This window comes from Amblyomma americanum, chromosome 4 (assembly GCF_052857255.1).
Source record: "Amblyomma americanum isolate KBUSLIRL-KWMA chromosome 4, ASM5285725v1, whole genome shotgun sequence".
NCBI lineage: Eukaryota > Metazoa > Arthropoda > Arachnida > Ixodida > Ixodidae > Amblyomma > Amblyomma americanum.
Window position 1 is genome coordinate 135,299,329 of NC_135500.1, and position 15,157 is coordinate 135,314,485.

The following is a 15,157-nucleotide window of genomic DNA, read 5'->3' on the forward strand; positions in this document are numbered from 1 at the left end:
AAGACAGCGACCTTCGGGGGAGAGGCCGCTGGCAGTCGATGCGAACAAGACCCCCCGACAACTCGAACAGCGGCCGACCGTGACAAAGGCACCGACGGCAGTTCCTGAACTCGAAGATCTCGCTGGATATATCCGTGCTCCTCGATGGCTATTAGATTAGCGCTTTGGTGGACACGGGCGCTGATTTCTCGATTTTAAGCGGAAAGCTAGCGGCGCTTCTTAAGAAGGTAATGACGCCGTGGTCTGGCACGCATATTCGCACGGCTGGCGGACATGTCGTAATTCCGCTTGGCCTGTGCACGGCAAGGGTCCGAATTCGCAGCTCCACATTTCTTGTCAGCTGCCTTGTTCTACCTGACTGCTCCCGAGACTGTATCCTTGGCGTTGATTTTCTCCGGGAGTATGGAACTATTATCGACCTCCGAATGCGCACTGTCACATTCTCGGCCGACAAAGCTGATGTTTACACGGAGGACCGTCAACACCGCGCCGAATTTCGAATTTCTGCCGATTTGGAATCCGCCACGCGCCAGTGTTTTTGTGAGTGTTCACTGCGACGGACAACGTGACGGCACAGCTGTCGCAGAAGGCAACCTGTCCCTTTTGCTCACCCACGACATCTTCTCAGCGCGAAGCCTCATCCATCTCCGCGACGGCTGGTCTGAGCTCCTGGTGACTAACTTCACTAACGAACACCGGCACCTTTGTCGTGCTACTGCCATCGCATTCGCCGACCTCTTATAGCGGAGATTTCTGAATGTTTCGCGTTCGAAGTTGTTGTACCTCTACGCCCACCTCTTGACGGTCTTGATATCAGTCTGGACCTCACAGTGATTCAACAGCGAGAACTCCGTGCCCTTCAACTCGAATACACTACCTGTTTCGCATATTCGCCGTAACTACGGCAAACAGCTCTTCTGGAGCACCGCATCATTACGCCCGACGACTCCCGCCCTATCCGCCAGCAGCCGTATACCGAACCTCATCGACGAAACGTGAGGCGATCCAAACGCAGGAGAAGGAGATGCTTTCTGATGGAATCATTCAACCTTACAACAGCCCGTGGTCGTCACCTGTCGTGTCGGCAAAAAAAAAAAAAGATGGGACCCTCCGCTTCGGCGTTGATTATAGGAAATTTAACAACATCACTAAAAAAAGACGTCTACCCGCTGCCCCGTATCGACGACTCGCTCGACAAGACGCTGTATTGGAGGGTTCCGAATAAATTCGATCATCTTCGACCGCCGCGGCCGGGATGTAAGGCGCTCCTTAACGTCCGCATTGAAGCCACCGACGAACAAGTTTCGCAACCTTCGTTTAGCACTTCGGGACGTTTGCGTGGGGAGCCTTAAGATACTAGTTCGGGAAACGTTTGGCGAGGTGTACCGACAGCGTCAAATGAAACGCCAGCAAGGCAGTAACGATGGGAAGAAAAAAGAGGAAACTTTATTCACTTCTATGTTGCGAAGCTTAGACAGCACGCGAAAATGTTAATGGATGCAGACTGTTTTATTTCCGGCAGCTATTATTCTTCTATATTTTCACGTTACAGTTATGATTTTATGGTTTCAATTGACGCTGACGCCACCATTGTTGACTCTATAGGCAGAGGATGTTCATTCCAGTCTGCAATGTCACCGCGCAGGAGTCTAACGTGCAGCATGTTCCCGTGGATAGCATCACCCACTGGCGTTGCAAGCAGACCATTTCGACTCCAAACAGCGGCGATATCGGCGACACTGTTCGCGTCGTGAGAGCGTAGGTGTACGCTACGTCCCTATGGCCTCCGCTTGCAATCCCTGTTCACCGAGCCCTTCTCCCGAGGCTGCACGACGTTGCTCCTTCATGCGACCGACGCGAGCTTTATACGCGCGTAGCAGCTCTGGAACTCTACCCCTTAATAGACAACCTGCAATGAACTACCGCAGCCGACGGCAGCGCCCTAACACATAGCCTAGCGACCGAAGGAAGCAACTCTGAGGCGGCCACAGAGGGGTGTTGCGCTGCCACCGCGCACAGCTCGTGGCACGAGCGCCCTAAGGCTGCCTCCGATCGCCTAAAGCGGTGAAATTTAAAACTGAAAACGCACCGCGGTGGCTCAGTGGTTAGGGCGCTCGGTACTGAGCCGGAGTTCCCGGGTTTGAACCCGGCCGCGGCGGCCGCGTTTCGATGGAGGCGAGACGCAAAAGGTTCCAGTGTGCTGTGCGATGTCAGTGCGCGTTAAAGATCCCCAGGTGGTCGAAATTATTCCGGAGCCCTCCACTACGGCACCTCTTTCTCTCTTTCTTGTTTCACTTCACTTTCCTCCCTTCCCTTACAGTGCGGTTCGGGTGTCCGCCGAGATATGAGACAACTAGAATGTGAGACAATATGAACTGTGAGCAGCCGAGCGCCATAACCACAGCCCCCACGGCGAGTCTCTCGCTCTAAAACCAGTTTTCGCTTTCCAAAACTTTACGTAGACAGCCCCGCCTAAAAGCATGGGCCGTGAAGCTAGCTCTCTAAAAGAGCACTCACCTTGAAGTGGTCGAGAAACTCTCTAAGGGTCATCTCCCCTTGAACTTCAATGTAATCCCACAAGGTGAACGCAGCGCCGCGGTACTGTAGCACAAAGAAGAAAAAAAAACAGCGTAAGATCAAGTATTATATCGCATCCACGCAGCCGTCTGCAGTTAGCTTTGTTCCATTGTCACCATGCGTAGAAGAACAGAACAAATCTGCTGCATGCCTAGAGCGCGAAGGGACACATCTACACATACGAGAACCTCAATGGCCAGGAAGATGACAGCGCATGCAGCGAACACGATAGCGGAGAAAACAAATGCGTCGTCACACGAGTAATGTGGCCCCTCACCTTTTTCTTGACAGGCGCAATGGGTTCCGAGAAGCCGAAGAATGGCAACGCGAGGTTGACGAAGCCGTTCTTGAACAGCTCCGCTTTGTCGTGGCCTTGAACCAGCTGCGCGCATAATTTAAGGCAGTCAACATTGCAAAGTGCCGCACGTATTGTCGGAAGTACAGACGCACATCGATGTAGTCACTCATCACGAGACAAAACGGCGATCACGTGCAACCTCAGGTACTGGTGTAGCTGTGGGTTACTCTGACTACCCTTTATAGAAAAAACGGGCTTTTATGCTGAGGCGCCTTTGTAGACAGCTCTTGGGAGAGGCTTTTAATTTCAGTAAAACGTGAGGGTCAGAATGGTTCTCTACAGATTTTTCTCTTGGGGTAATAAAGGCGGTCTGCCCCTGCCTTCACAGACGCAGTCCTTTTTTGTGTTGCTATCGCAACCGGTGACGTACGCCTCATGGCAAGTCGCGGCGTCATTTAAAGACGTCAATAGACCAAATTTTCTGCGGTGTGTTCTCTTTCCATCGGAATGATTCGTATAATAGTGAACCTGAATACCACGTGCAGCTCGCGTAGGCGAGGTAGAGAGAGAGAGAGAGAAAAACAATTTGGTCCATTAAGGGTTTAGCGTTCGGTCTTCGTGTTCATCGCTGTTGACTCGACCTTCAAAGCAGGGTTGGGCCCCTAGTCCTGCCCCGCCGCGGTGGCTCAGTGGTTAGGGCGCTCGGCAACTGATCCGGAGTTCCCGGGTTCGAACCCGACCGCGGCGGCTGCGTTTTTATGGAGCCAAAACGCTAAGGCGCCCGTGTGCTGTGCGATGTCAGTGCACGTTAAAGATCCCCAGGTGGTCGAAATTATTCCGGAGCCCCCCACTACGGCACCTCTTCTTCCTTTCTTCTTTCACTCCCTCCTATATCACTTCCCTTACGGCGCGGTTCAGGTGTCCAACGATGTATGAGACAGATACTGCGCCATTTCCTCCCCCCCCCCCCCCACAAAAAAAAACCAACCAACCCTAGTCCAGGGCTCCACTCAGGCGAGGTAAATAATTTGCAATTTAGGCACCTTTCTCGCGTTTTAGCAAGTGATCAATGCCTTTGACGTTAGAAGTAGGTTTCGGATCACGCGAGACGTATAAAAATTTCAATATTTAGTCGTAGTTCCCTCGCTCGGTGTCAGAAGGTGTAGAACTGAAAGCAACGCACCTTGTACAGCTCGAGGCAGGCCAGGCCGGCGACGAGTGATGTGGTTGTGGCGATTGCAGGGATGATCTTTCCCGCTATGAGCTTACTCTTCAGCCTGTCTGCCGGGGCGATTTCGTAGTTAGCTGCTCGCAGGTTGGAAGCCGCCGTGATGAAATCCATGTGGAAGTTGTTGTCGTCGTCTTTGTCAAACTCGAGGGTCCTCAGCTCCACGTCCTGCAGATTCTCAGCTCTCGGCAGTTCCTCCAGCAGCTCGCTCAGCCGCCTTGCATCTGCGAAACGAGACACGCGTGAAGCACTTGTTAAGATGGTACGCGCAGGCTGTCAAGGCCCTTGAGGCAGCACACACGACCGCCCCTTCAAAGAGATGCTCAAAATTCAGCACCTGCTTATAGTTTGCTAGTACTTGCAGAAAGCTTTGTGGCGCTGCTGCAGTGGCTCCAACTTGAATAAAGCTCTCATGACTCACATCGCAAGTCATTAGTTATGATGACAAAGCGTACGTGTTACACGCTAAAGGCCCAGTCTACTATATCTTCTTTGCGGAAGTCGAAAATTTCTTTGCTTGAATGAACACATTAACTGGCTGCGGTGACTCACATCGCAAGTCATTAGTTCTGATGACAAATCGTACGTGTTACACGCTAAAAGGACAGTGTACTATATTTTTTTTTGCGGAAGTCGAAAATAAACACATTAACTGGATGCGGGGCTGAGGAAGACGGCACAAGAATTTAAAATGCAGTTTTTTCAAAATTGGAATGTCGTTTTCCGGTTGTGGTAGGGGTCAGCAAACCCTGTCATTACAGACGCGACTATTGCCTGCCGCTTAAGTACAGCCTAGACGGCGGGAAGTGTCAGTAACGAGTGTAGCAATAGCTGAGTTGCATAGGTTTTACTGAAACTGTAAATTAGGACACTAAATTCTCGGCTAGATAACACTGGCGATAACTGTCACGGATACCTGCAGTCATTTATTTTTTGCCGACGGGTGAGTTAAACAGTACTATGTAAAAAAATTAACCGTCTGCAGTCCCTTATCGAAAAAAATAATTAGCTATATCACACAGTCCTTTTCATAACTAGTATGCCCATTCAAGGCTGTGTAGCCAGACTGCATACAAAGCAACGAAGTCTGAACAGAACACAAGGCCATAGTTGCTTCTGGCTGAATTTTCTTTGCCAATTGAAAATTAGAATTTCTGCCAAAACTGCGAATCCTGCCCTCGTTGCAATCATTATTGGGAAGTATCTACAAGGATATGCCAGTATTATATATACTTGTCTCGGACAGCAGACAGCAGACACTATTTTCCTCTAAACTCATTGCATCAAAACATCTACGTGCTGCTGGGTTCAAGGTTTTTTTTTTTTACCTGTATATGTAACGCCACGTGTTTACATAAAATATACAATCCAATTAGCCACGAGCTTATGTACTTTTAAAATGCGTTGCTGGAGGCACGCTGTCAATACCGACTCGGCAAGCGCGATCCAGTGCCCGAAAAGAAGCAGTTTGAAAGTGAAGCGGTTTCAGCACCGTCTGTTGGTTCTGTAGCATTGGGTTGCAGGTCAGGCGACGGAACATGGACCTCTTCCAACATGGTGGCAATGGCAGCACGGTCGACGCAAGGCGGAATGGCGTACATGGTGGCCCTGAGGTTCGCCGCCGCCACTATGTAGTCCATGTGCAGCGGCTAGGCCGAGACAGCAGCGAATAATAAAAAAATGGTGAAAAAAATTATTTATTTATTTATTTATTTATTTATTTATTTATTTATTTACAGAATACTGCAGACGAAACCTGTCCAAGCAGGAGAGCGTACATAGATTTGTTAGTAAGCACTATGCCTTGGGATCAGCAACAATGGTGAAGTTACAATTTACAACAAGAAAATATAATAACAAAAATAAACAAGGTTACAATGGAAATACACTTTGTGAGAGTACATACCCCAAACACAGGCACGTAAAGACAAAGAAGCGCACTATGCACTGTTAATAGATAATCATCATTTCTATCCATACAGTCAGATATATAGGTTCTCAAAAGGTTGAAGAAAGGAGAGGTGAATCATGAAGCAAGGAATTCTAGCCGGATATTGTTTTCGGGAAAAATGAATATTTGTAGAAATTCGTGCAAGCAAATATTGGCTTGATGCCAATATTACTATGTTTATGTCGTGAAGGTCTGGTTGTGTCCCTTTCCAAGTACTCCTGTGGCTGAGTGGCTAGTTTTTGAAACTACAAGGCGGGAAAAAAACGCAGCCGGGCAGCCTTTCTACAACCAGCCGGTGGTTAAATGGCTGCCTGATGTAGAATGGCGGACGGAGAGTCCCTTCGCTTATACCGATTATATATGAACCTTACTGCTGATATATGTTTTTTTTTTATAATTTTTCTACGTTGATTGTGGCGTGTGGGTCCCATACTATGCTGGCGTATTCAAGAGTAGGTCTAACAATTGATTTGCACGCTTGAAGCCTAAGTACGCTTGAAGAATTGCCTAATTTATGTTTTAAGAAGCCTAGCTTTTTCCTTGCAGAGGAGCAGATGTTGGAGATATGGGATGATCATTTAAGATCAGATGTTAAATCACTCCCAGGTATCTGTAATTTTCCACTTCACTAATTATGTTGTCCTCAATGTCATATGTAAATTTCATTTTGTTGATCTTATTCGAAGCACAAAAATAAACGGTTTTGTCATAATTAATTGTCATATCCCACTTGTGACACCAGTCTGCAAGAAGCTGCAAGTTCGAATTTAGGACAAGTTGATCGGATACATAATGAATGCTTATGAAAATAATGCAGTCGTCGGCGAATAACCTGGCCGACGTGCTTAGTTCGAGAACACCTAACAGGTCGTTAATATAAATATTAAAGAAAACAGGCCCCAAGAACATCTTGGAAAAGGGAGCAGTTGCCATCAATTTCCACATAGTTTTCTATTTTGCAAATATGACATAACCCAATCGACGATATGGGAAGGGATACCTATTTCTTTCATTTTGGTTATTAATTTAGAGTGAAGAAACCTATCAAACGCATGCTCCTGTAGCATTTGTATGAAGGCGGTACGGCGCAGCTATCAGGAATGTCGGCATGAAGCCAAGTTTCAGATATAAAACACCGGTCATGGCAAATCTCACACAAGCCAGCTGTCCGCCAAGCCACAGGCCCTGGAAACCTGTGGCTTCTCGGATGTGCAAGAACTCTTTCACACTGGGTAGATTTCTTACGCTATTCGGGTCAAACAGGATAGGGTGTGGGCACCGCTTGTGGCCAGACCAAAATGGGGCGCCAGAAGAGGTGACCTGCAAACAAGGCAGTTGAAAGTAAGGGAGTTTTTTTTCCGAATTGCCCCGTAATGCAAGCGAATATGAGTCGAGTATGTGAAATTTGTCATCGTGTCGAACAAACCCAAATAGCTGCTAAACGAATCTGTTCTACTAAGCAATTGAGGTTTAATCAAAAGACTGCTAGCATGCGACAAACATTTTAATGCTAAACAGCAGTAATTGTCAATCGACAATCATTTTACGATCTACTGAACTGAGTGCGAATATTTGGAATTGTGAATAAGAATAAAATATATTTGCGATTCGATTCGATCTACGGCCGGGATCGAACCCGCCTCTTACGGGGTCAGCAGCCGAGCACCATACCGCTGAGCCACCGCGGTGGCTTATAGTACAGTATAGTATAGCGTAGTATAGTATAGTATAGTACAGTACAGTATAGTATAGTACAGTACAGTATAGTATAGTATAGTATAGTATAGTGTAGTATAGTATAGTATAGTACAGTACAGTATAGTGTATAGTATATTATATATAGTATAGTATAGTGTAGAATAGTATAGTATAGTATAGTATAGTACAGTACAATATAGTGTAGCATAGTATAATATAGTGTAGTGTAGTATAGTACAGTACAGTACAGTACAGTGCAGTATAGCATAGCACAGTATAGTATAGTATAGCACAGTATAGTATAATATAGTGCAGTATAGTATAGTACAGTACAGTATAGTATATACATAGTACAGTACAGTGCAGTATAGTATAGTATAGTATAGTATAGTATAGTATAGTATAGTATAGTATAGTATAGTATAGTATAGTATAGTACAGCATAGTACAGTATATGGCCATATCACAATATCCTCCCGAGGAGAGGAGAAAACTGGAGGAGACGCCGAAGCTCCGCCTAAAGGTATGACGCCACAGCGTTAACGGGTTAATGCGCATATATGCGGAATTGGTCATTCTCAACTTTACTTTCATTGATTCCTGGTAGTACTCATACGACTGCTGGCGCAGTGGTGCAGCGCTTAAGTGATGCGTCACTGCCCTGCAGTGGCAGGTGCTAAAATCACGCTAAAATGAATCTGACAAAGCACGCCTTCTATACTAGCAATATCAAGATATCACCTTTATTGAGTTCTTGGTTGACAATATCTTCACTTCGTCTAAACTGTAAAATAGCATGATTCGCGATGCACATTTCTAGGTTTTGTGCACTTTTTTTTTTAGCCGGAATGCTTGCTTTCAGCGGTTCTTTTTGCAGTGCCTAGATTTTCGCATTAAGCGGTGACAGGTCAGTGACCTCGAAAAGTGACTCACGTGGTTCTCGGGATAGGTGCGGAGCAACTGCTGTATCTGGGTGTTGAATTGATCTTCGAAGCGCAGACGAGCCCAATCGACGCAATCGTCGAACACGATGCACCTTTCCGTTACCAGAATCTTTCGCACCTCTTCCAGTGCGACAACCTGCGAGAGGTGCCGAGAGCCGAGCCTGAAGACCGCGCGGCTATCTAAGTTGTGGAGGTCAGTTTGCGTAATTTTAGTTTCAGTAAGGTCATATGTGTGTAAGAAAGAGCACATCATGTGTAAAGGGATTAGTAGGTTGTTGGATGCAGTGACAAATAATCGGTCACATGTGAACTGTTAATTTTGGTAGGTAATATGGTTTAAATACTTGGTTTTGTCATCACGTGATGTGTTCATGTGACATATCACGCGATGGTGTCATTTCGCGAGAGTGACAATCTCCGCACAACAAACCCTTCATGTCCAACATTCTGGGACGAAAATTTTACAAATTTGAAAATTGTAAGACAGTGTTATGCAAATATTGAAAGTAATAGTCCGTTCTTCTGGTATTTAGCAAAATCTTTCTTTTAAAAGTGTTTCCATCGATCGCATCAAACCGTTAAGACTTCCGTGGAAAACCAATAGGAAACGCTTTTTACGATAGTGAGAACGTTAATATAAAAAAAACTGCAAGGCTGCTGCCAGTTGATCTGCGGATATGTTGGTTGTTATAGTGAAAGCTTACATTATATGAAAAAAATTGTGTTCATAAGCGGCTTCCCGCTCAAAAATGCTTTTGTCCAGAATTGAGCATGGCAGCCACGCCGGTTCAACGGCCTCACACGTGCTAGGAATGCGCCGAGGTTTTCTTGTCGAACGCGAGTGCAACAAATAGCTCCTCGCTTACGCTTGCTTTACGTTTTTCCAATTTAGCAATTGCGACATGCATACAACGCGCGACACTATTTTCAAGTTCCTGAGCTACTTGGAGTCTTATCAAAGAAGTCACCGAGTAAGTGCAATAGGTTCCTCGGTGCGCTCATTTATTTTAAAGACTTGTACTCGTCAGTGTTTGCTTTAGGACGCATGCTGGAACTCAGTGGTTTCTGCGCGGTCTTTCTTTATCGCCGTCAATACGCGGCCTTATTTGCTGTTTTCTACTTCGCTCGTACAACGTGAATATATAGATGCTGCACACAGCATCGCAATCTTGCGGGTGTAATTCTAGGATTCGATGCTCACAAATTTTCATGACATTGTACGAATGTGTAGTAGGATGTGAGGTGCCGGCTATTTTAAATATTGGGTCATCGTGCGCCGCAAGAAATCTGATCGCTTCTATCGCCTAGTATTCGTGACGTTATGCTTGCTTCTTGCTTCTTCTATGTTGCATTCACAACACTATGTTTTCTCAGTGCGGAACGGAAGGCACGGCAGATATGGCAGTCAGTTACGGTAAGCACAAAACTTTCCGCTTTTGCAGCGGTACCGCACTTGGCCATTATTGGAGCTCAATAAAGTAACTTAAACGGTCAGTGAATGAGCATGAGTAAAGAAATGCAAGCGTGCTTACTGCTTGGTTCTTTGGCTGTGAGAGCATCACGTCGCGGTATTTGGGATCTCTGCGAAAGGCCAGCGATAGAGGGCGCCAGTTCGTTAAGCGCCTGGTTTACAATTACACAGACAGTGCCCCCGTTCATTCGACATTCCTCACATCACGTGATTCACAAGCCGATGAAAAGAGCTATGAAGTTTTATCACAGAAATTAAATCCATTTTCCGCTGTCTTAAAGGCCGCCATTTAAAACAGCCGTTAAAACCGGCCTTTTTCACTCCACTTTGTGCATGTGGTGAATTTTTTTTCTTCATAATGGTAGGTTTTAAATTTATGTTAAACTTTACTGCGTTTAACAGTGTTGATACAAAACTAAATTTATATTGTTGCGGTTTATAATGTGCGTTCAATTTTTTACTGCCTCTTCTCTCTTGCACCATCAAAATTTTATTTTGCAGGTACACTTCCACACCCTAGTGCTGGAAATATTCACAAACATACGCAGATTAGAACACTGCCTTACATAGTTCTTTCCACGCACTCTCATCTGGCTCGCCTCCTGGGACTTGTCCCTGCAACCCGCCCTCGTCCCAATGGCCCAGGACCTGTGCCTAACATAAAGGCTGTCTTAATAAACGTGTCACGCCACCATCACTTCTCTATTGAGTCACTCTATGGCCCGCAGCTCTGTGGGAGCAACCATGAAAGGTCATTGACCTCAGGAGCGCTGCAGAGTGGCCCCTTCATACACGAGACAGCATTGGGCGGGTAAAAGAACTCAATATACGGAAATGCGGAAATATAACGCAGAAAAATACTACGCAGAGTAAGCAGTGAGAAGGAAAAGACGGAGAAAGAGGAGAGAGGTTAGAGAAGAGAAGCGAAGGGGGTATTTACTCACTGCAGAAAGGAGAACACATACAGACTAACACAACACAAACACGCAAGTAAAAGCAAGTTTGGTTTGATTGATGGGCGTTTAACGTCCCAAAGCGACTCAGGCTGTGAGGGACACCGTAGTGGAGAGCTCCGGAAATTTCGACCGCCTGGGGTTCTTCAACGCGCACTGACATCGCACGGTAGACGGGCCCCTAGACTTTCGCCTCCATCGAAATTCGACCGCCGCGGCCAGGATCGCACCCGGTCTTTCGGGTCAGCAGCTGAGCGCCATAACCACTGAGCCATCGCGGCGGCTTTAGTAAAAACTCTGTAGAGCTACACGAAGAGAAGGTCCTTTCTATATCACGAGAAAGAGCGCGCTCCTTAAGGTATTCGCGGAAAACACCTGCAAATACAAATCTAGGCTTACAATACCGCTTGTGTGCGACTATAAGAGCAGTTATTACCATGTACACCATGAAGCTGGATCAAGGGGGTTGTATTTATTTAAGTTTTTTTATCAGGAAAGGGCCGCTGTGGTAGGGCTGAAGACCAACAGCAGTGTACTCACGTGAGATAGTGGACAGAGTTCTCGGCACTTTGCTTGAACAGACCTTCAAACTCGTCGCGGGCCCACTGTAAAGAGATTCACTTCATGAGAATTCGTGAGAATGCTCTATCTGCCACAGGCGGCCGGTTTTTTGTCTAGAAGCGTCTCTGTTAGCTTTCCCGCAAGGCAAACGCTCCCGTGAAAAAACTGCGGGGTAGTTCGGGATCACACGTACCACTCCCTCTTTATTCCCAAAGCCTGGTACTGTATGCTTTTTTTTTCTTTTTGACCGATGATACAGTGCTTAGGGCGCCAGAAATTCAGCTTTGATAAGATCCCAGCTGCATAGAATATTTTCTCACCAGCCAACAAAAAAAGATTAATTTTTGTTGAAATTAAACTATGGTTTTGTTGCTAGAGCAGTTGCGTTACGGTTACGTTACGAATGCTAACGGTTACGTCTCGTAATCTCTTCCATCATGACGCAGAGTTGGCCTAGTGATTTGAGCCTCCGCCTGATATGTGAAAAGTGCCGAGTTTGATCCCCAATGCCGCCGGGTACCCGTAGGCCTTTAATAGACGCAAGCTTTCCCCTCTCCTGGTGCTGGGCTTCTCTGATGTGAAATTTTTGAAAGTAAATATTTGATCCCACCTTGGGGTGGGGGGTGTAATCGAAAAACACCTTGTGCCATGGAGTACTTTGGCCAAAGCTGCCCTTGCACCATTAAAATTCATCATCACCGTTATCTCTCGCATAAACCGCTACTCTGTACCACGTGTTATATTTCGACTCTGACGTCCCGTGCACGTAACGGAGGAACCCCATCTTTCGTGGTGAATTTATTTCGTGTTAACCACACCCTGTGCAGGGAAAAATAGAAGCCTTTTTTATATTGCCGCGAAGCTTGCTTTTTATCTGATCTTCTTATCGCGGCAGGCACGCCGCATTATCAATTTTCTGGGACGCGAGACGCGACCAGAGTTATCTCGATTTTTCCTAGCCTCGCGCAAGTGTGCCTACTATGTTCTGGAACTTTCCTTGCCGCCTTTAAAATCGAGCACGGCTAAGAGCGGCGGGCATTCTGTTAGTCGACGACCGCCGAGCACGTTCGCTGCTGTCGCCGCCGCTGAGTTTTCAGAGCTGTTCTTAGTGGGCGTAAGCCAGCCTATTGAAGTATTCTCTTACGACCTGCTCTGTGCCTTCCTCATGACCGGACCCCAGTCGGTGCTACGTGACCCCGGCGGAGTTCCCGTCACCACCTCGTGACAATATGTATACTTCGCGTGCCACTTTGTTGTGATATTGCGAGAAAGTGCTAGCCTTACAATATACATTGGCGTACGTTATTATATCCTGTTAAAATTCGCGAAAACATTTTTTTTAATGGACCTGAAAAACTAAAGTAATAGACTGATGAAGTTTTTGCAACGTTACGCGTAGGCAAACTGCATGCAACCAGTGTGCTAAAAGGAGCGCCTTGACCCGTTCGGTATACACCAAGGGCAGGTGACCGTCACCGTGCAGTCGGGGGGGGGGGGGCTGTCAAGGGAGAGAGACAGCGCTTAAAACGAACATGGCAAGATTACATGGGGCTGGGTAGCCTTGTCACGTCCTCATTTTTAGCGCCGCTTCTTTCCTTAACGCATATATGCCGAAACTTCAGAACTCTGACTAAAACAACATTGAAATATTTTTGATGTGTAATGTTTACTTTACTTCAGGATTCAGAGTCATACTTTTATTGGTAGAAATATTTTTTCTACAGATATACTTTTGAGCTGTCTTACAACGTAGTATACTCGGGAAATTCTCTACCTGATAGGCGTCGCTAAAGCTTCAAAAACATTTGACATCAACTTCAAAATGACATCTCATCATGCGCAGTGTTTTTAGACAATATATAATAATATAATTGGTTCTTGGGGAAAGGAAATGGCGCAGTATCTGTCTCATATATCGTTGGACACCTGAACCGCGCCGTAAGAGAAGGGATAAAAAGGGAGTGAAAGAAGAAAGGAAGAAGAGGTGCCGTAGTGGAGGGCTCCGGAATAATTTCGACCACCTGGGGATCTTTAACGTGCACTGACATCGCACAGCACACGGGCGCCTTAGCGTTTTTCCTTCATAAAAACGCAGCCGCCGCGGTCGGGAAAAACGCTAAGGCGCCCGTGTGCTGTGCGATGTCAGTGCACGTTAAAGATCCCCAGGTGGTCGAAATTATGCGCAAAGATGTGTTTTTCGCACAGAATCGATCGCAATGTAGTCGATGGGGTCCAATCTGAAAAATGCCGTCCAGACAAAACTTGCGGGTTATTCTGAATGCACACAACGCACAACGCACAACGCACGAAAGTCAGCGTACACAAAACATTCCTTGCACAGGAAAAGTTTGCGACCTCTTGAATCTACACTAGAGGGCGCAAGCTTTTGCACATTAAACTTTTAGAGCTACTACGCAAGAAAGCGGTGTCCTACATCGCTAGGAACGCCAAAATGTCGTCTTGGTCTAGAGGATGCAATGTTTGCGCAACGCTGTCCTAAAACTTTGTAACCTCAAGAACATCACTGACCTCAGCCGATTAGCTTGCCCGCAATTCCTGGCTTGTGAACTAGTACTTGTGATCGCACGGCGAGCTCAAGATGGGTGGCTAGAGGCGCATGAGAAGTGCAAGAGGAAGGTTTGCAGGGTCAAAGCCCAATCTCGTTTCTTCTTGAACTTTCGCATGCGCGCGAGGAGCGGGGTTCGATCCCCAGTGCCGCCGGGTACCCACCGGTGATACAATGGGTACAAGCTGTCCCTGGTCTGGTGCTCGGCTTATTTATGGTGAAATGCTTTGGAAATGGGTCTTTGACCCCACCTTGAGTAGAAGAAAAAACCTTGTGTCATGGAGCTCTTTGGCCACAGATGCCCTTGCGCCATAAAAATCCATCCTCGTCATCGTCTCCTTGACCTTGCACTTCGCGATGGTAAGCCACGAGCGTCGCAGCTGCGCGCCCACTCACCTCGAGGGTGTGCTCGATCCTGTTGGGGAAGTGCCTGATGGTGCACACGGGTATGGACTTCTCGGGTGGGTCCTGGGATGAAGAGTACGACTCGGTCAAGTGCGGCACCACAACCTGCACGTTTCCCTTGGTGCCCGTCGTGCCGCACTCCAGGAGCGGCTTGCGGAAGTACACACACTTGCGGTCGACGTACTGACCTGCGCACGTGGCGGCGCCGCATGCTTCAGGCGGCAGCGGTACTCGCCGTACGAGCGCTGAGGGAAGATTCTCCAACAGCTATCTTTACACTCAGGTGATTGAAGCTGGACATTTACATATGCATTTATTACTACTCCTTCAGTTAGGAAATCGCTGCATAGATTTCAGTATATTCCTTGGAGTTTAAAGAAATACGTTCGAACTTAGGTACCATTGGAAACATGCTTTTGATTCACGCACTTTAATTTTACAATTTCGCCACTGATTACCCGCAAATCGGGGTTTTTGCTCAAGCTTTTGAACCAGTTTAAGACTC

The 15,157-nt window shown here is 46.8% G+C and overlaps 1 protein-coding gene across 1 annotated transcript in view; it reads right to left on the minus strand.

The window, feature by feature from the left end:
* Positions 1-15,157, minus strand: part of LOC144128378 (ubiquitin-like modifier-activating enzyme 1) — a 60,077-nt gene that overhangs the window by 13,567 nt on the left and 31,353 nt on the right. Inside the window, exons 15-23 of the mRNA XM_077661741.1 lie at positions 14,644-14,840; positions 11,661-11,725; positions 10,229-10,277; positions 8,686-8,832; positions 7,300-7,374; positions 5,596-5,752; positions 4,059-4,327; positions 2,855-2,959; positions 2,518-2,601 (exon numbers count right to left, since the gene is read on the minus strand). Of these exons, the coding sequence (XP_077517867.1) occupies positions 2,518-2,601; positions 2,855-2,959; positions 4,059-4,327; positions 5,596-5,752; positions 7,300-7,374; positions 8,686-8,832; positions 10,229-10,277; positions 11,661-11,725; positions 14,644-14,840 (1,148 nt within the window). The remainder of the gene's footprint in view (positions 1-2,517; positions 2,602-2,854; positions 2,960-4,058; positions 4,328-5,595; positions 5,753-7,299; positions 7,375-8,685; positions 8,833-10,228; positions 10,278-11,660; positions 11,726-14,643; positions 14,841-15,157) is intronic.